We start from the raw sequence: 21,162 nt of genomic DNA, 5'->3' as shown, positions 1-21,162 counted from the left end.
CTTAAATGTTGATAAAACATGGGAACATGTAAAAGAAAGCATAAATGAAGCATCAACGAAAGTCTTGGGAAAAAATGTATCGAAAACAAAACCATGGTTCAATACGATTTGTGAAGAAACTGTACAAAGAAGAAAATTAGCAAGACAAGAGTGGTTAATTGACACTGACAACGAAGTAACACTGAGAAGATTTAGAACTCGTCAAAAAGAAGCCAGCAAGATATTGAGATGTGAAAAGAGGAAATACGTTCAAAACATATTAGAAACAGCAGAACTCGATTATAAAACACACAGAACTAGAGATATGTATAAGCGAGTGAACGATCTCAGAGGTGGATACAAAAAGAAAGAAAGATTCCTAAGGGATGATGATGGCTCCCTGATAACTATAAGTGAAGAGTTGGCAAAGAAATGGGCTAGCTACTTTGAAAAGTTGCTAAACTGTGAAGAACCGAGTGAAACCCTTAATTTTAATTTTAATCAGGAAATCCAAGAATCACAGGATTGTGAAGAACTGACCTTGAAGGAAATAAAATTACAGATCAACATGCTAAAGAATAACAAATCCCCCGGAGAGGATGACATTCAATCAGAGCTCTTAAAGGAAGGCGGAGAGGAAATGGTAAAGTGGTTATGGAAGGTAATTCACGAAGTTTGGACAACTGAAAAAATGCCTAAAGAGTGGAAGACAGCGATGATTTGTCCAATTCATAAAAAAGGAAGTAAACAAGACTGCAATAACTATCGTGGGATAGCCCTCTTAAACGTAGCGTATACAATTTTTTCAAATTGCCTATTAACAAGAATAAAAACAAAAGCAGAACAAATTATTGGTAATTACCAAGGTGGCTTCAGACCTGGAAGATCGACCACAGACCAGATATTTATTTTAAGACAAATATTTCAAAAAATCTGGGAGTTCGATAGAGAAATACACGTTCTTTTCATAGATTTTAAGAAGGCTTATGATAGCATCCATAGAGAAAGCTTAATAAACATCTTGAGAGAATTCCATTTTCAGGACAAGCTTATAAAACTGATTGGGATAAGCATTTTGGAAACATTTGTCAAAGTCAAGGTTGGAAATACAAACTCAGACCCAATTTTAGTTAAATCAGGATTAAGACAGGGAGACGCTATGTCACCAATCTTATTTAATATAGTAGTAGAGAAAGTTGTAAGAGAGATGAATATTACACCGCAAGAAGGAGTTAAATTCCAGGAATCGTCCATAGGACTTCTGGCTTATGCAGATGATCTGGTGATCATTGAGGATTCACAAGACGGACTAAAAGGTTTATTAAACCGGCTGGAGAAAGCAGCACTGAAAGTTGGACTCAATATCAATGAGGACAAAACGGAATATATGGTAGTAGGAAGACGAGACACTTTAAGATTATATCCAACTCTTAACATCAACAACCGAAATTTCAAAAGAACAAGACAATTTAAGTACCTAGGATCCATACTTTCAGAGAAAAATGAAATCGAAATAGAAATAGGAGCAAGAATTCAGTCAGGAAATAAATGCCTTTATGGTCTTGCGAAATTACTGGGATCAAGATCACTTTCAAGAGTGTTAAAATTACAATTATACTTCACATTAATACGACCTGTTATTACTTATGGAGCTGTGGCGTGGCCATTAAGGAAAAGTGATGAAAGAAAACTCTTAGTTCTGGAAAGAAAAATACTGAGGAAGATCTTTGGACCAGTAAAAGACATGCTTAGTGGGGAATGGAGAATAAGGAAAAATGATGAACTAGAGACTCTCTTTCATAAACCCAGTATACTCGAAACAATAAAGAACAAAAGATTGCTTTGGGCTGGGAAGACCACGTCGGAGATGGGAGGACGGAGTTAGGGATGATGTGAAAGCATTAGGTGGAGGAAAAGATTGGAGATTACAGGCATCGAATAGAGAAAACTGGAGGCAAGGATGTATGTCGGGATGGTCCTAGTGGCCGAGTTTACCGAAGAAAAAGAAGAAGAAGATAAATGTTTTAATAAACAATAAATGTTATTTGTGTAGGTATTACTAACTATTAATAAAAACTTAATAAAAATATACGCTTATCGTGTTGAGTATATGATATAATATATATAATATGAATTTAATTGATAAATATTTGAACCTAAAAATTATTTCTACAAAAATTCATTGACAAGGGAAAAATTACAACAATAATAAAAACGTTAGATGATCAATGGATATTCTGTCATATATTATCTATTTAGTGATTACAATAACTATGATTATAACATGACACCAATTTAAAACTCACTAATGCATCATAAACGTCAACTTTTGATAATTTTAGTTGTTTCACTTCATTATCTAAATCGTTTAAATCTTCCAGCGAAGTGATTGGAAACTTGGTGTATATAATTTCTTCTTCTTTTTTTTTGTCCTTGTTATTTTGTCCTACATTACTAATTGTTGTAGCATTGGCAGTATTATTAACTATGTATTGAATATTTTCCAAATATTTTAGTTGCTCTTTTTGGTGACTTCCCATTGTGATTAGTAATCTTGAAGTGTCTGATTGCCATTTCTCAACAACTAAAATGTCATATAATTGTATATATATAAAGAATCTCAAATGAAAAGTTATACTTAATATTCAACGAATATGCAATAGATGCTACTTGTGAAATTAATTACTATTTTGTATAGAAAAACAATAGACAACTTGTGGAATAATAAATACTCATCTGTATTGGTTAATTATGGCTAGATATACTTACTTGTATGTAGTTTAATTTGTTCATGTCTTAGGTCTTCAAATTCTGCACAAAAAAAAACATATAATAATGTTCTTTAAACAAAAAATTAGAACAAATCAAGCTAGATCTTTCGTAAAATGTAATTTAATTGATCAGACAATATCCCCTAATTAAATAAAAATGTTTAATTACTTGTATCAATATACTTTTTCAGATCATCCATGGTTCCATTGGATTATTATTTATCACATCAGTAATAGCTGTTGTAAAATCATTTGTTGTTACACTTTCAGGTAAATGCAAAATATCTTCCTCATAATTGGGCTCATCGGAACTATTATTGCTATTTATAAAATCGTCTAAAATAATATTACAAATTGAAAAATAATAATAACTTATATTAACTATACATAATATACTTCACAAAATAAAAAAAAATTAACATTATTATATAGGTACTTATTTAAAATGATAAATCTTACCAAATGTTGGTGGGAATGGTATCAACTTTGTTCGCTTGTTAGGAGTACTGTATTCTTCATCAGACATTGTATCATCATATTTTGTACTCCTTTTTTTAATTCGCTTTATCGAACTATTTGTAGCAGATTCAGAAAGTTTTCGGAAAGTTCTGATTCATACTGCGCTCGACAAGCTTTCTTCATAGCTGTTGGGTAGTTAACTATTTTTGATTTTGACAATATCTTGCAGTTATAAAACTTCCATGATTTTGATGGCACCTCATTTAGACGTATTGCTTCAGCTACTGCTGTATCCTTATATTAGGTCCTTAAACCAACTTTTTTTTTTCGAATATAATCACTACATGGGAGCCGAACTGTTTACACATTGCCTAACTCCCATGCTGCATCGTTTATTTAATAAAAAATGTACACAGCTTTGTTTTGGGCTCGCATGACTCGTGATTTTATAGTACCCCCGACACATGATGCCTCACAATATTTTTTTTTTTTTTTTAACAGCGGTCAAAGGAATATAGCCAGGTCAAGCCCATGCTATGCTCCCACCTTATTAACATGAATCGCTAACGCAAGGATGGGTCCTCTTCTCGGACCGGTGGTAGCCCACCATCCTGGAGTGCTCGTGCTGATCTTCGCGAGCCGGCCAGAGCCCGTCGCTCTCGTTTCCCGTACTGAGCTTCACCCATTAGCCACATTTTCCGCAGCTTGTCGAACTCTCTCCTTTGTCTCCTTTAGCGTTAGAATGTCTTCCACCATTTTGTAGAAGAGTCTAAAAGTCTTCCACTTCGTTCAAAGCGGTAGCCTTCTTCTGTTGGTCTATCGGGAGGTCTTCGAAGACCGGACCGCACAGGATGCCTGGCATATCTGTCGCGACTGGAGATCGGCCCAAGCGTTCATGAAGCTCAGCTCTGCAGCCTTCCCAATTGGCGCAATGGAAAATGGTGTGCTAAGTAAAAGTAAGTATCTATAATATATTATGTCTAAAACCGTTTGATAGTAAATCGTTATTTTACGCATGAATTTTAAAATTTTAAAATGTTTTATCATCGTAAAAAATTAAAATTTAGGCGCACGTAAAATTTTTTTAATTGACTTACGCTCGAATTTTTTATAACTATTGTAAGCAAAACTTATAGATAACCTTGAATTAAATTTAAATATCTAAGCTATGAATACAAAAAATTTTATGAATTCCGCACAAAATATCCACATTATTATTTTTTTAGTTTGTTGGTAGCCGTCAAAAACAAATAATAATCAACCTGTACAAAAACAAAATCACCGAAAATGCAGAACTGAAAATTAAAGAGGCAGTGAAAATAATTTCGACAGAAACAGGCATTGGGCAAAATACTGATCAAAAGACTATTTCGGACTACAAATACGACAGAGTAGTGAAATCGCCAAATAAAAAAAAATTTAGATTGACGATCAACGAAAAAGCAGATGATTTTGAAAAGAATGCGGTTCGCCAGAAAGTCCATAACTTTTGGTTTAAAGGTTAAGTGTCGACACTTGACAACATTTTGAAGTCTGTGAATGATGATGAAGAAATCAGTACAACATATTCCCGGTCAAATTTACATCGTCTTTTAAAAGAACTGAGTTTCGTATATACCAAAAGAGGACGTAACAGTGCCATGATAGAGAGAGACGACATAGTAATTTGGAGAAACCGGTACCTGGAGACTATTCGTAAGTACCGTAATAAAGGGTGGACCATCTATTATACAGACGAGACCTGGGTGAATGCGGGAGAGTGTACATCCAAAACGTGGGTCGACCAAACTGTCAAAAATAGCAGGGACGCATTCCTTAAAGGACTCTCAACAGGTGAAAAAAATCCAACAGGAAAAGGCAAGCGATTGATTATTGTGCATATTGGATCGGAGCAAGGTTTTGTTCATGGCGGTTTATTGTCATTCGAGTCAAAAAAAAATACTTTGGACTACCACGATGAGATGAACGGTGATACGTTTTTCGATTGGTTGAAATTGGAAGTTATTTTTACAGTGAATATAAAAGAACCTTTAACAGTTCCATGTGAAGCAAATACGGCAATTGGTACGACAAATTTTTCTTCCAAACTTTGCCACATAAAAACCAAAGCGTGGTTGTCTTTTTGGGAACCATCTATTTTATTTTCCAATTCATGACCAAAATCTTCCAACCCCAAGTATGTTAATGAACGACTATTGACACTAATATTTTCTCGTAGGAAAATTTCATCCAAAACCAAAATTCCTTGTTTTTGTTGTTCAGTTTTAGTGTCAAACTTCTTTTTCAAAAGCTTGAAAAAGTTTGGATCGAATCCACAACCAATTTCTATTCCCAATAAATGTTTTCTAATTGTATTGACACATGGGAGTGGCAATATATTTTGGTCTCGTATAAATTTGTAACCACTTGGAGATCTGGAATAATCAGGTCAGTTTTGTAAGTGACAATGTACATAACAATTTTCATATTTTAATTTTACCTAATTTAGAAAAGCATACAAAGTAAAAGCTGTATTTTCTGTTTTTGGGGTTCTTCAATCTAGCAGCTTTAAAAATGTCATTAATCAATTCACTTTGACACTTAGGAATTTTAGAACTTTCCAACATTTTGTCTAAAGTAGATTGAGTGACGAGCTTCATTTGATTTTGCACTTCTTTTAAATGATTTTGTAAACGTCCAACTCTTACATTGGCCCTTGAATACTTTTTTTTAATTGCATTTTTAATGTTCCTTATTTTACTAATAATTTTCTTTTTATTAGGAGAAAATAATGTACGAGTATTTTGATTCCTTTTTTGGCGTGACTTTGTGTTTTGTATAATGTATTTCAAACGTCTACACCAGATACAGGTACTACTGAAAATGTTGAAATTAAAAAAAAAAAATGTTTTATTCTTACCACAAAACATATAATATTTTTAGTTTTACTTATCACTACTGTTTTCTTTAGGAAGTATTGTACAACATTTTGAATGCCACCACATGCCACTTGATTCAACTGGACTAGATGATAATTTTAAATCCCTATTTTGGAACAATGGAACCGCACCTTGACACATTGGCATAATATCAAAGAGTTTAATACATTTTTCCAAGTCGCTGTATGTGTCTATTTTATTCAAAGAACTAGCTGCAATATCTGATACCCCCAATTTTTTTTCAAAAACATAGACAAACATTTCTGAGTCTGAATGTACATACACGAGAATTATTAGTTAAAGGAATACCCAAGACATTTTCTGATTTAGACCGTAAGGCAATATTCAATGGAACTTTGAAGGAACTAATCTTTGCATATTTGTCATGTGAAGGACAATTAGGTATACAACACGACATGATAATTTTAAAAACAATTAAATAATTTCAACAAAATTAAGCATAATATATTAAAACTTTATGAATAATAACATTTTTGTTATATCTTGTCAAGATGTAAATTTGTATTTATCATGGACGATAGATCTATTTACTAAGATAATAGATAGCACGATTTAAGGTCTATGAGAATTGAGAATAATATCACAATAGATATATTCTGTATTACTGTGGTAATAGGTAAATATTTGATATTTTAGTAAAGCGCGGGAAAAAATAATAAGCTCGTAAATTCTGCTTCTATATTGGCACACATTATGTCGCAAGCGCTAGTGATCAATTTTCCAGCTGTTCTGGTTATTTAATTTAGTAGCCAGTTTAAAACGATCTTATCATAGGTCGTCGGGCAACCATACTATGGCCCACCGCACACCAAAAGAGCAAAACTGTGTTAGACACTGTTAGTCATTTTTGTTTTAAGTCACTTAAAAACAATTTGTTTTCTATACGCGCATATCAGTTAGTCAAGACAAGACTAGACAAACAATATTATTCGATTTTTAGTTGCAAAAATGTCATCTGACGAAGAGGTTGCTATTTGTATGTGGTACACTCTACACACTTTGGAAGAACGGGAAAAAAAAAAGTTATGGGTACATCCATTAAACCAAAAACGTATCACTCACAACGTTATTGTATCATTTATTTGTGAATTACGATCTGATGAAAAAAAATTTAAAAACTATACACGTGTTAGTATTACAACTTTTGATTTTATCGTACAGCAAATAGGAGAGGAAATTAGAAAAGAAGACACTAATTTCAGAAGAAGTATTTCTCCTGAAGAAAGGCTTTTAATTACACTAAGGTAAGATTGTATAAGCATAATATTTTATTTTGATATTCAACTGTATTTAATTGTACATCTTTAATAAATTTATTACATATTATTATGTTTAAATATTTATTGTTTATGCATAAATAGGTATTGAATTAAAATTAATAATAACTGATACAAATATTCTTTCTTCATATTATATTATTTTATTGAAATAGTGTAGGTACTTGTTAATTTAATCATATGAACTACTGTTACTACTATTTATAATTATCGTCAATCTCGCGCAAGGAGAATCGTTGAATGTGCATTCGGTATACTTACCAAACGATTTAATGTATTTGAAAATAAAATTTTGGTTCATCCCGATAAAGCTGTTGTTATAACGCAGGCTGCATGTGTTCTTCATAATATAATTATGGATAAAGAAAGTAATTTGACTGATATTCATAGTGAAATTGAAACAACTACTTTGCAAGTATACCAGGAAGATAGCGACCGACCCACAAATCGTAGACCATCACGAGAAGCTATTGAGATTCGTGAAACATTCATGAGTTATTTTAATTCTGGAATAGGATCAGTTCCGTGGCAGAATACAATACATATATTATTTAAAATTTAAAATAAGCTTATATATTTTTTAAATAATTATTTAATATATTAATATTATATAATATAATTATGATTTTTTATATAATTCATTAATAAATAATAATAAAAATATTTATACGTACCACTGACATCCATTTCCTTACTGATTTCCTCCCACGGTTTGTCTTGGACTGTCCGATTACTGTGGTCTTTATGTTTAAAGTCGTAAATTGATGGTCTTTTTTCTATTAAACTAACTAAAATTTCACCATCACAAGCCATTGTAATAATATAGTATAATTATTCAATTATATATATTATAGCTTTATTTTAATTTGTATACAAGTAAAAAAACGCACAAAAATATAAAAATAACATTCGTTGTCTAATTATGACTAAAGACAAATGTGGACACTTCAGACAGTATCAGTCATGACTAATTGTGTTTTAAAGCAAAAACGTTTTGTTTTGACTATGTCTTATTAGTGTGCGTATGGAATGTAATTTCCTATGTTCTATTTTTAACAAAACTGTGTTAGGCTGACTAACACTGTCTAACGCAGTTTTGCTCTTTTGGTGTGCGATGGGCCTATCTTAAATCGTTCTCGGTACCAAAGCGAACATTCATAGTATAACACAAAACGAATATTCTTAGCATATAACATTACCATATACAATGAATATACCATAGAGATTCTAGATAATATAGAATAGGTGCATCTTAAAATAATAAATGAAGAATATTATATTCTAATTCAATAATAGATATCTAATTTGGTATATACTTATCGTATCTTCTAAAGTGTCTGTATATCTATAGTATGAATGGTATTTTTGTAGAATATACTATTAATATATTGTGCTATGTGGGATGATCCCCAAGCCTGGTAAACCCCCCGACTCTTCCGAATCATATAGACCTATTAGTCTTCTTCCGTTTTTTTCTTGACCACAAATTATTTTTCTTTGTATTTTTTAATGAATTTTAGTGGTTGAATTTCTTTTCTAAGTTAAAAAATGGCCGAGTTATAGTAATCTGATTTTATGTTATTTGAATGGGTATAACAGATTATAAAATACGTAGTTAATAATAATAAATACGATATAATAAAATTATACATGGAAATAACATAAAATCAGATTACTATAACTCAGCCATTTATTAACTTAGAAAAGAAATTCAACCTCTAAAATTCAAAGAAAAATAATTTGTGGTCAAAGATAGGTCGTGCCATTAAAAAAAAAATGTTGTGCGCATGCGCAAAATTAACTGTCACAAAAATAGTCTTATTATTTGAAAATTTGTATAATAATGTTTATTAGTTAGCCAAAAAATCAGAATTGAAATATATGAAGCCTGTACATAGTTATTGAGTGTTTCCACTTATCGTGATCACACTGTATATATTATATAATTTATGTATATGTTAGACGTTATTTTTGTAATTAATTAATATTTATATATTGTATATTAAATTTATAATTTATTTAGAATGGGTAGAAAAGCTAAAGTATAGAGTGCTATCTTAGAAGCTGAAATACCTATTAAGTTTGAAAAATGAAATTATTAGTGAGGATGGAAGAAGTATGTTAATAATATTAAAAATTAGGAATTAATGAAATTTCCGTGATTAGATAATTGTATTAAATTATTATTGTTTTAAGATATTGCCGGTACTAAAGACCAAGTATGGCATAAAATAGCAACTATTATTAATTCAAAATACGACAATGAAGTTACTGCAGCATCTATACGGGTTAGAGTGGCTCTTAATCGTGGAGGAATCAAGGAAAAGTTGGGATTACTTCCATTAATAAAGAATATTGAACCTACCCAAGATGCAACAAGAGGTAGTATATAATTTATATTAGTAGTATATATTTGTATGTTCACAGCCAGCTTTTCCACGGTAAAAATTTTTTTTCAAGGGGGAATGTCCCCCTTGGAGCACTCAGATTTACCGTGTAACACATTTCACACTGATTGTTAGTAAATTTTACCTCGAAAAAATGTACTGTATTTCATTTTTACTCATGTTGGTTACACTGATTTTTTTAATAATGATAAAAACATTATTTATTATTTACAATAATTTTAAGCTGATTGCTGATTATTTTTTTCATATTCAGTTACTAATGATCCATCGTTCACTCAAGTCGTGTCTCATTTTTCTTTATTTTCTCAAAGTTTTATTAAATTGTATAAGTTATTTAATTTCTTCAAAAATGAATTTTCAAAAATGCGCAAACGATGTCCAGTCATTGGTCGATCAAATACGATTCAATTCAACGCCAGCGTATCCAGAATTCTCTGCATTTGTATCTAGGTTACGATCTTTTAAAAGTTTTCCTCCAAATACCGGTCAGAATAAGTACAAGCTCTCAGAATGTGGATTTTACTATATCAATCTCGATGACGCAGTTCAATGTCATTGGTGTGGAGTAATTCTACATAGTTTTGAAATCGATGATAATTGTTTTATAGAACATACCCGATTCTCACCAAAATGTTTATATGTATTATTAATGAAAGGTAATCAGTTTGTTCAAAAAGTCTTAAGTAAATATTGTAAAACCGAAGTTATTTGTAATTGTGAAACCGGTTCGTACGACACCATTTGTTAAATCATGTTTTTTTTTATATAATATACTGTTTATAATATTTGCTGTATTGAATAAAAAAAAAAATAAAAAAAAAAATTGAATGTTTTATCTTAAATGCTTTATTATTCGATTTAATATCTTGTGGACGTATAGCCTAGCGGGTTAGTGCGTATATAATAATTTAAAATGTTTTTCAGGTATCAGGTTAGTAAGTATATGTAAATTCCCTCTCTAGTATGCACTAATTCGCTAACTGTACGTTCACATTTTTTGCATTTTTTTTTTATCCGAGTTTTTAGTATATAATATGACTGCAAAGGAAAAAACTAACAGTCCAATGTATAACTCCTAACAGTTATATCCTACTTTTTATTGTGTACTTTTTTAGCAAAAAAAAACTTCATTATGAGTCCACCAATAATTGTCTGTAAGTCTACATTCGACATCCGAGCTTTTAACAAGAAAAGTATTACAGTTGGATTACTAATTAATAAGCAGATTTCAATTATTTTATTATTAGAATGTAAACTTTCAAAGAAAATTATTACATTAAGTTTAGAAGAATGGTTCACACTGATGTCTGAATCTAATTACAATTCAATTATTAATAACCTAAATACCAGGGTGAGGCGTGTAAAGATTACCGATTCCTTTTCATATTCAATTAATGTTAAACAGAGTTCAATTACCCTACATCTAAACGAGGAATATATTACCTTGACACACGTAGATTTGTACCGGCTTCGTCAATTACAGAATTTGATTGATTTGTATGTGGTAGACAAGCAAAAACGTTTAGCAAATTATCAAATTACTTTCAACACTGCATATGACCTAATTAAAAATGATGTCCGTGGTCTGCCATCCACTTGCCAAAGGAACGAATTTACCAACCAATATATTCAAAACTATGATTTTAATTATTATAATCATTTACAGAACGATGACACATCATTTTTATATGAAATATTACAATTTCATTTTGACACATTGTCCGATATGATTTTACAAGATCTAATAATATAAAATATATAAATATGTTTAATAATTATTTATTTAAAAAATAAAAACTTTTTTATTCAATAATAAACTTGCTTTTTTTTCTTAAATTACATGTCACCTTTAATCATAAAGAATAGTTTTAATGCGTTTTAGTTTCAAATTTTATGTTTTCAGTAAATAAGTAGATTACATTTTGATAGTACAGAATTGATAGCAATGTTTCAATTAGAAATTTTTTTCTCAGACATACTATATAGTTTATAGGTTTATGTTTTCCAAGACCTTTGAATATTGAACAAATAAAAACATACATGTATAATAATATTTTGTTTTATTAAATGAAACTCATTTTTCCGTATAATAATCAAACAACCGTCTTGCTTTTAATAGTTTGACGCTTTGGATCGGTTAGTAATTTATCAAATATAATTTGCATTGTCTCATTAAGACCAGTATGAAGTGTTTGATCTTTTGATTCGTCGGTCGTGTACAATCTAACAGTAGCTTCACTGAACTTCCATCTATTACAACAAATTATTTTATTTAAAAACAAAAGAAGTAAATAAAATCAGTAAAAAAAAAAACAGATTCAGCAATAGTTTTTAAATTTAAACCAATGTATTTACCTGTGCTTTACTGGTACATTCTCGATGTTAGTAACCTTATAATGACTTAGCACCCAAAGATCCTTTCCTTTTTCTTCAAAAGGCGTCTTTATTGTCACAACGCCATCTCCTTGTCTGAATGTTAGCGAATTAAATACTTCAACATCAAAATCTTCTGATCTCAAGCGTTCGCTGATATTATCTCTGTATGATGCATTCTATAAAAAAAAAATAAATTATTTATGCTATCATTAGGAAAAAATATTATTTTTATTACCATTTTATTCTGCTTCTTTTTCATAGGTTTTTTAACACTAGTTTTTTCTGCAGAACGTTTTGATCCAGGTTTTGTTTTTGAAAAAGACGGTCTTATATCAATTGATTCGCTAAAATGTTCATTCTGTGAAACATAAAACATAGTATATTATTTTTTACTGTTTTTTTTCCATTATATATTTTTTCTATGTCCCAAGAATTATACCCAAAGCGTTGAGTAATGTTACGACGCACTTCCAATATACTATGTTATAATCAGTCATTTAATATTATTTTAAGAATTATAACCATAGCGTTGAGTGGTGTTACGACCGGCCTCCAATTTTCTATGGTTATAAGATATTTACTAAGTAGTTACTAACCTCTGAATCAGTTGAAGCAATTGTACGGTACGACATTTTATTTTGGTAGTATTTCTGTTGAACTGAGCTTCTTGTCCTGGGATGAAATCTTGAAGACTGGTGAATATTAGAGAATTCCCTCTGTCTTTTATACACAGATTTTTACCACTACTTCAATAATTAAGTATACAAATGGTCATAGCCTTACATTATAGAAACCTGCTAAAACATGAACATACAGGTACAACAGCAAAATCACATTACATGACTTTAAATTGACGCTAACATAACCTATCCCAGCCAAATGTTTATGACATTCACCTTTTACCATGGTCAATACCCTCCTTGAATAAATTTCTACAATAACCTTACCTTAGATGGGTGCTGAAACATGTTCATATACAACAGCAAATTACATTACATGAATTTAAATTATTACAAACAGGATTTAAAATAAATTAGAATGTATACATTCATTCTCAAAAACCAATTACATTATATGAATTTTAATTGTTGCTAACATAACCTGTCCAGCCAAATGTTTTCACATTTACTAAATGTCAATGCTTAGAATGTATACATTCATTCTCAAAAACCAATTATATTATATGAATCTAAATTGCTGCTAATATAACCTGCTCAGTCAAATGTTTTCACATTTACTTAATGTCAATGCCATTATAATATTAAAACAGGATGTAAAATAAGTTGAAATGTTTAAATCCATCACAAAAAAATTCTAATGAGAGAAGAGAGGGTTATTTTCGGGTATAAAACCCAGAATTTCTTAGCTTATCGTCATCAGTTCAAGCAACAGCAGTTCCAAGAGCAGCCAGCAGCAGAACAGTCTTCTTCGCCAAAACAACAGCCAGCCAGCAGTTTACCAAACATCTTCAACGGCCAGTCAAAAGATTGTCAAAACAACTCTAACAAATAGACCAGCCATCATACTTAGAAAAAGTACCTCAATTTCTACAAGCTATGTAAGTACTATTTTTTTTTTTTATTGTTATTATTTAATTTAACATCATACTTCTTTTTTTTAAAAAAATAAAATAGAATAATAAAAATTTATTGTTGTAATGATAATACAGTTTTATAATATTACTATGGGTATTGAGTGTTTAGACTTAAAGATTTTTTTTCATAGATTATTTAAAATAAAAACATTAAAATAGAAGTAGTTGAAAGACGGTTTCTCAACTCTCACTTTTAGTCACTACTATAATATAAGCTGTTTTCTTTTTTTTTGTTAAGTTATGATCAAGTAACAATAATACGTTATAATTACACCATAGAGTAATAATACTAAAATGAATTACACCACGTACACAGTATAGAAGATGACTGATGTACCATACTATCATAGATTTACATAGATAAGATAGAACATCGGGCTTATCATTCATCAATAATATTGATAATTATTACCTAACCTCAAAAATCTTTAATAGTCAATCTCTTTCATGATAATAACTATAGATACCGTTATCTAGTAGTTGTTGCACGATACCTTGTTTTTATCAATGTTAAAATACTATAGCTGATTATAAATATTTTTTATAGATAACGTGATTGTTGTATTACACGTGTAATATTATCTTACGTAAAATGTTTTAATATAAAAAATTTTTTTTATTATATTAAAATATTCAATAATGTTTAATGACTGTATAAAATATATCCTAAAACGTATATTATACACATATTATATAAATTTAAATTATTTTTTCTATAATGTTTTTTTTATTGCTTTTACGTTAAGATTATTCGAAAGCTGCTGTCACACGTTGATAGTAAACACGTAGTTGCTTTCGTGTCAACGTAATGTTACCGTACGAACTCTACGATAGTTACAATCGCACTATCTACTATTAACTAACATATAAATTATCACGTTTTTTTCTATTATCGTGTGACGTAGCTTCACTAGCAACTAAAATTTTATTTTTTATGATATAAATGCTATATTGTCTAATTTTTAAAGTTTTTTTATTTAGCTTTGAATAATATAATTAGTTATTATTATATATACGTATATACGTACATTCGTTGTTTTATAAATAATCGCTTTAATAATTAGATTTATATAATATTTTATATTTTATACTAATGTATTTAGTCAAAAATTACAGATAATGAATTTTTGGCATTCATATGATTTTTGTAATGAACAAATTCAATATTATGGAGAACAAATTGTAACCTTAACGAAGATGATTGATGAAAATAAGATTAAAGAAAGATATGAATATAAAGATCTCAAAAAAAAAATTAAAAACCTGAAATTCATTATTTATTTAAGCAGAACAAACTCTAGCCCAAATTTTTCTTATATAAAAGATTTAAACGCAAAATTAGTTTTATTAAGAGAAGAAAAAATGGATATATGTAAAAAATATAGTGATTTATATGTTACAAATTTTCGTAAGCGAGAACACTGTTTCAGTAAAAGGTTAGATTTTATTACAACAGCAGAATCTAAGCGCGAAAGATTTAGATCAGGTTAAAATTTTTTTTTTTTAATTTGTTATGAATAATTAGTAATAATATTATAAGTTTATATTTATGTATATAGGTATTCAATGTAATTTTCTTTTTTTGATTAATACATACAAATTTTTAATATAAAAGTTAAAAAACATAAAAAATAGAAATATGTTGGAAATAAATTATTGTCATTAATATACATTATTTATTTTATCTGGCAGATAGTTTACAAATTCTATATAATTTTTCCAGATTTTTTTTTAAAAAAAAAAGAAAAAACATGGAAGCCAAATCGTTAATTCACGAGCAAATCATTCAAATATTGGAACAGCAAAAAGAAAATGATCATGCTCAAGATGTTGACGAAAAAATGTTCTATTCCAATATTAAAAATATTAAAATAAAAATTCAAAAAGCGGTGCTGAAAGAAACCAGAAAAAGACTTATTGAAGAAAAACAGAATTTAATAAACGAATTTAAACATTTAACATATATAAATTATTTATGCGAGAAAAATATTCAAAAAGGTCTAAATAATTTATATAGTAAATTAGATAATGTCGAATAATATTCTGTTTTTCAATAAATAATTAAAATATTATTTTTTTTTTTTTGTTATTATTTATTATTTTATCATATAATTATTATTGTGTATATAAGATCTGCTGGTATGATAAATGTTTTCAAATAAAACTAATTTAATAAAAATGTTAGGAAAAGTGGTTTAGATTTAAAAAACGTATCAATTAGTTAGTTTTTGAAATTCTATGTAATTTTCAGAATCATGAACCCAGAAATAAACGTAATTAAAAGCAGAATTCTAGCAGCAGAACAGCAGGTGCGTGACAATAAACGCTATTATATCGAGAAACGGAAAGCATTTCGAAAAGTATTTGTAAAAATTAATGATAGTATGAAGAAAAATTCATTTTTTAAAAATAAATTGATAAATGAACATAATAGATTCGAAAACTATTCAAGTGAATGTAAAGCAGATATTCAGTGTCGGTTAACAGAACTAAACAATCGGTTAAGAGAATTAGAATCTGAGTAATTTCTTATTATATTAACCAATTCTTTTTTTCTTTGTAATAATTTAGAATTAATACTTTTATTATATTTTGAAAACAATATTCTGAATTGCTTGCATAAGATTTAAAAAAAAGAAGTTGATGTTATAATACATTTTACAATATTATGATTGCTTATATCTGTGTTTTTTTTTATTTAATCTATTTTTTCAGTTTCATAATGAAAAGAAAAACGGTTACAAAACACGAGCGGATGTCATCTTCTGATGAAGGTTTATTTGAAATCGAGAGATTTAAGAAATGTTCAAAAACATTTTTGATTAAGAATACTTTAAATTTTATAGACTACACGCTTTTTTTTAACTATGTTAGAGATAAATTAATTTTAAAGTTAAAAGAATCATGTTTACAATCATCTATAAAATTTAATTTACATGTGGATAGCGTATACGAAAGAATACTCACTCAAGAAGTTCGGGACATAGCTTTCAAAACTTCTAATACACTTGCATGTAATTCATCCGATTTCAATAAATTACTAAATGGAATGTTCAATAAATTATTATCTGAACAAGACCAGTTTTTAGCGAAAGGATCTGGGTGGTCCCTTAAAACTATAGATGTATTACAATTGAGAATTAATACAGTGAATCCTCTCAGAGGAGGAACGTATCTAGATCTACCTGAATATATAAAAGATAAAAGAGCAATTATAAATGTAAAAAATAACGATGCTAAATGTTTTAAATATTCAATACTATCTAAGTTTGATAATCGATCGAATAAAACTTATTTGAATAAGAAATATTTTAAAATGTTAGAAACAAAAAGTGGTTTAGATTTTAAATGTATTGATTTTCCAACACCAATCAGTCAGATGAAAAAATTTGGACGTACAAACGATGTATCAATTAATATTTATAGTTTAAATGATAAAAAACATATTTTTCCTTTGTATATTTGTAATACTGAAAGAAAAAAACATTTCGATCTTTTTCTGTTCAATAATGATGAAACATCACATAACTGTTATATAAAAAATTTTTCAAGATTCGTTAGAAGTCAGAAAACTAAAAATTGTACTAAGCTAATTATCTGTAAAAGATGTTTTACTACTTTTGGGAACAAACCGTGTAAAAGCAAACTTTGGGGTATGAAAGGATTGATTGAACATCAACATAATTGTAGAAAGAACCAATTAGGGAAACCTATAATGTTTGAAGAGGGAGATGATGATTTTATTTATTTTAAAAGTTATAAAAAAACTCAAAGGATACCAATTGTTATTTATGCAGACTTCGAATGTATTTTAACTCCTAAAAAACCTGATGAATTCATTCAGAGTTGTAAAAAAAAAAACATATATTACACATTTACATGAAATTATGAGTTATGGGTTTTATGTAAAAGTCGACTATGATATTATACCAAAAGAGTTAGTAAAACAGTTGAAGATTCCTAGAAAGGTGGTTATTTATAGAGGTGAAAATGCAGCAAAAAAATTTATGGAAAATATGATTGATATCGGAAATAATATCAAAACAATTTACGAAACTGCTACACCAATGGGTAAATTAACTGAAAAAGAAGAAAAACGTTTTCAAAGAATTAAAAGATGTGAAAAATGTTCAAAACATTTAAAAAAAAATAATTTAATTAAAGTTCGAGATCACTGTCATTTTACTGGTAAATATAGACAATGTCTTTGTCTCGAATGTAATTTTCAAATAACTAATCCATCATTCATTCCAATTTTCTTTCATAATTTATCGTACGATAGCCATTTCATAATTCGAGAGCTCGGTTGCGATGATCAAAATATTCACGTTATTCCTAATTCATCAGAAAAATATATATCCTTCAGCAAGGAAATCACACCTAAATTTAGTATAAAATTTGTTGATACATTCCGTTTTATGAGCGAGTCATTAAGTAAACTTGCGGAAAATTTATCTGAAGATAAGTCGAGATTTAGAGAAACTCTTAAAATATTTTCTGCGGAAGCACTAGATTTAGTTACACGAAAAGGAGTCTTCCCTTATGAATATGTCGATAATTGGAGTAAATTAGATGATACTTTTCTACCATCAAAGCTAGAATTTTATAACTCTTTAACAGACGAGAAAATTAGTGATGAAGATTATATACATGCTAAAAATGTATGGCATACATTTGATATAAAGACTTTAGGTGAATATAGCGATCTTTATTTAAAAACTGATGTTAGCATACTAGCCGATGTGTTCGAAAATTTTAGAGACTTATGTTTATCTACGCTCGAACTAGATCCTGCTCATTATATGACTGCTCCCGGGTTTGCTTTTGACTGTATGCTGAAGTATACCAAGGTCAAATTATCAAGGTTAAAGGAGTATAACATGTTGCTTTTCTTCGAAAAATCAATTAGAGGCGGGATATGCCAATCAACCAAAAGATATGTTAAGGCAAACATACCAAATATCGAAGGATTGGACTATAATGCAAATGAACCGATCACATGGATTACATATCTCGATTGTGTGAATTTGTATGGGAAGTCTATGTTAACAGAATTACCTTTTAAAGATTTTGAATGGGTTGACGATCTCATCATAGATGTAACTAAAATTGCTGATGATTCAGAAGTCGGATATATATTAGAAGTTGATATTGAGTATCCTAAACATCTACATAAATATCATAATGATTTCCCATTTTTACCGTTTAACGAATGTCCACCAAATTCGAAAGTTGAGAAATTGTTAACTACTTTATCACCGAAAAAAAACTATATTGTACATTACAAAAATTTAAAACAAGCAATTTCTCACGGTCTTAAAGTAGTAAAAATTCATCGAGCTATCCGTTTTTCCCAAAGTAAATGGATGGCATCATACATACAATTATGTACATCTATGAGAGTACAAGCTAAAAACGAGTTTGAGAAGGATTTCTGGAAGTTGCTAATTAATAGCGTTTTTGGTAAATGTATGGAGAATGTTCGAGCAAGAACTTCTATAAAACTGGTTTCTTCAGAACAAAAAGCAAGGAAAATAATGGCGAAAACTAGTTTTAAAGACAGAACTATATATTCTAAGAATCTCATGGCCATTCATCAGCATAAGGAAACAATTAAATTCGACAAGGCAATTTATGTAGGATTTGCAATTTTAGACGTTTCGAAAACATTTATGTATGACTTCCATTATAATGTAATGAAGAAAAGGTATGGTACTAAAATTAGTTCTTTATATTCGGATACTGATTCCCTGATATATGCTATCCAAACAACAAATTTTTTTGACGATTTAAAAAATAGTTTATTACCATATTTTGACACATCTAATTATCCTAAAGACCATTGTTGTTTTAGTGAAATTCATAAAAATCAACCAGGGTTCTTTAAAGATGAAATGAAAGGAATTATAATTAAAGAATTCGTTTCATTAAGACCGAAATTATATGCTTATAAAACTATAGATGGCGCTGAGAAAAAAAAAGCAAAAGGCGTAAAGAAATATATAATTAAAAATCACATGCAATTTAACAATTATATGAATATACTAAACGCTTTTATAACCATAAAACTCTCAAGGATGAACAAACTCATAGAAAAATGAATTTTATCCAATCAAATAAACATGTTGTTCATTCGAAAACAATGAGCAAACTTGTTCTAAGTGCAAACGATGATAAACGTTATATAATGGATGACGGGATAAATACTTTAGCTTATGTTCACTATAAACTTAATGACTCAGTTTAAAAGCGTTATCTAGCGGAACAAAATACAGCAGTATTATTATTTTCAATGATTTATTTACCACTAGATGACGCTTTTTGTTTTTATCGATTGTAGATATATATATATAGTTTTCAAAACAGACTAATGAGGATCAGGAGATCATGTGAAATAATTAATTCGACTTAATAAAAAAAACTGATATTTTATTTTATTAAAAAAATAAATAAATAAATAAATAAATAAATATTATACATAAAAAAACATTATTTTAAAATATCTGATGATGTTATCCATGAATTTTGACTTGAATCAAAACCTAACCATTTAACAAACATTTTATTCCCAACTTTTTTTACAATACGTTCAATGAGAAAGGTGTTTGGAAAATCAGTTAATTTAATTTTCTGTTCATAAAAACCACCTAAAATTATACTGCCTGATTCATCCTTTAGTTGATAAGTTACTGGATTTGTCTGTAAAACTTTTGAAACTGTAAATATTTCCGATGTCCAATTTGGTGTATATCCTTTAGTAAATATATGTTTATACTTAGATATTCGTACTTTATCGTTAACTTTAAATTTTGGTTTATACAATGTTTCAGAATTTATATATGTACTAAATTTAATTCTGTTTGTATCCATTCGAGCTTCACTAGGTGTACATTTGATTGTTCTGTGTTTTGTGTTATTATAGTTATGTATAATTTTTGATATTGTATTGTACCAATTCCATGTGCCTGTTGCAGTAAAATGTCTATATATATTATTTTTAAGAGTTCGAATCACACGTTCCGCGATAGAACATTTGATAACACTGTATGAACTGTAATGTTTAATTTTATATTTATTCATTAAATCTTGGAATTGGACATTGTAAAATTCTGTACCGTCATCAAATTTTGGTTTAGCTTTTTTCAATATATTAAACATTCCTTTTGTACATTCTTTACCTGATTTATTTTTCAGCGGTTCCACAAATACATATTTGCTATATGTGTCTATAACAATTAATATGAATTTAAAACCATAATTTTTTTTAGAATGAGATTGCATATCCATTAAATCAGCTTGCCAGAGGTCGTCAATAAACCGTGTTACCACACTACGTCTAGGAAATATTTTTCTCGCTGG

At 28.9% G+C, this 21,162-nt stretch overlaps 1 protein-coding gene and 1 pseudogene across 1 annotated transcript; one reads left to right on the top strand and one right to left on the bottom strand.

Annotated features, from left to right (window-relative positions):
• Nucleotides 1–5,157: 5,157 nt before the first annotated feature.
• LOC132942556 (uncharacterized) lies at nucleotides 5,158–6,388 on the bottom strand. The gene is given in 4 exon segments (XM_061011094.1): nucleotides 5,158–5,623; nucleotides 5,689–5,716; nucleotides 5,719–5,903; nucleotides 6,138–6,388. Coding segments are annotated over 4 exon segments (930 nt in total).
• Nucleotides 6,389–7,096: 708 nt separating this feature from the next.
• The window catches only part of LOC132942549 (uncharacterized), an 85,931-nt pseudogene continuing 71,865 nt past the window's right edge, over nucleotides 7,097–21,162 (top strand).

This window comes from Metopolophium dirhodum, chromosome 1 (genome assembly GCF_019925205.1).
Source record: "Metopolophium dirhodum isolate CAU chromosome 1, ASM1992520v1, whole genome shotgun sequence".
Classification (NCBI taxonomy): Eukaryota; Metazoa; Arthropoda; class Insecta; order Hemiptera; family Aphididae; genus Metopolophium; species Metopolophium dirhodum.
The sequence above is the reverse complement of the archived record's forward strand: the minus strand, read 5'-3'. Positions and strand labels throughout refer to the sequence as shown.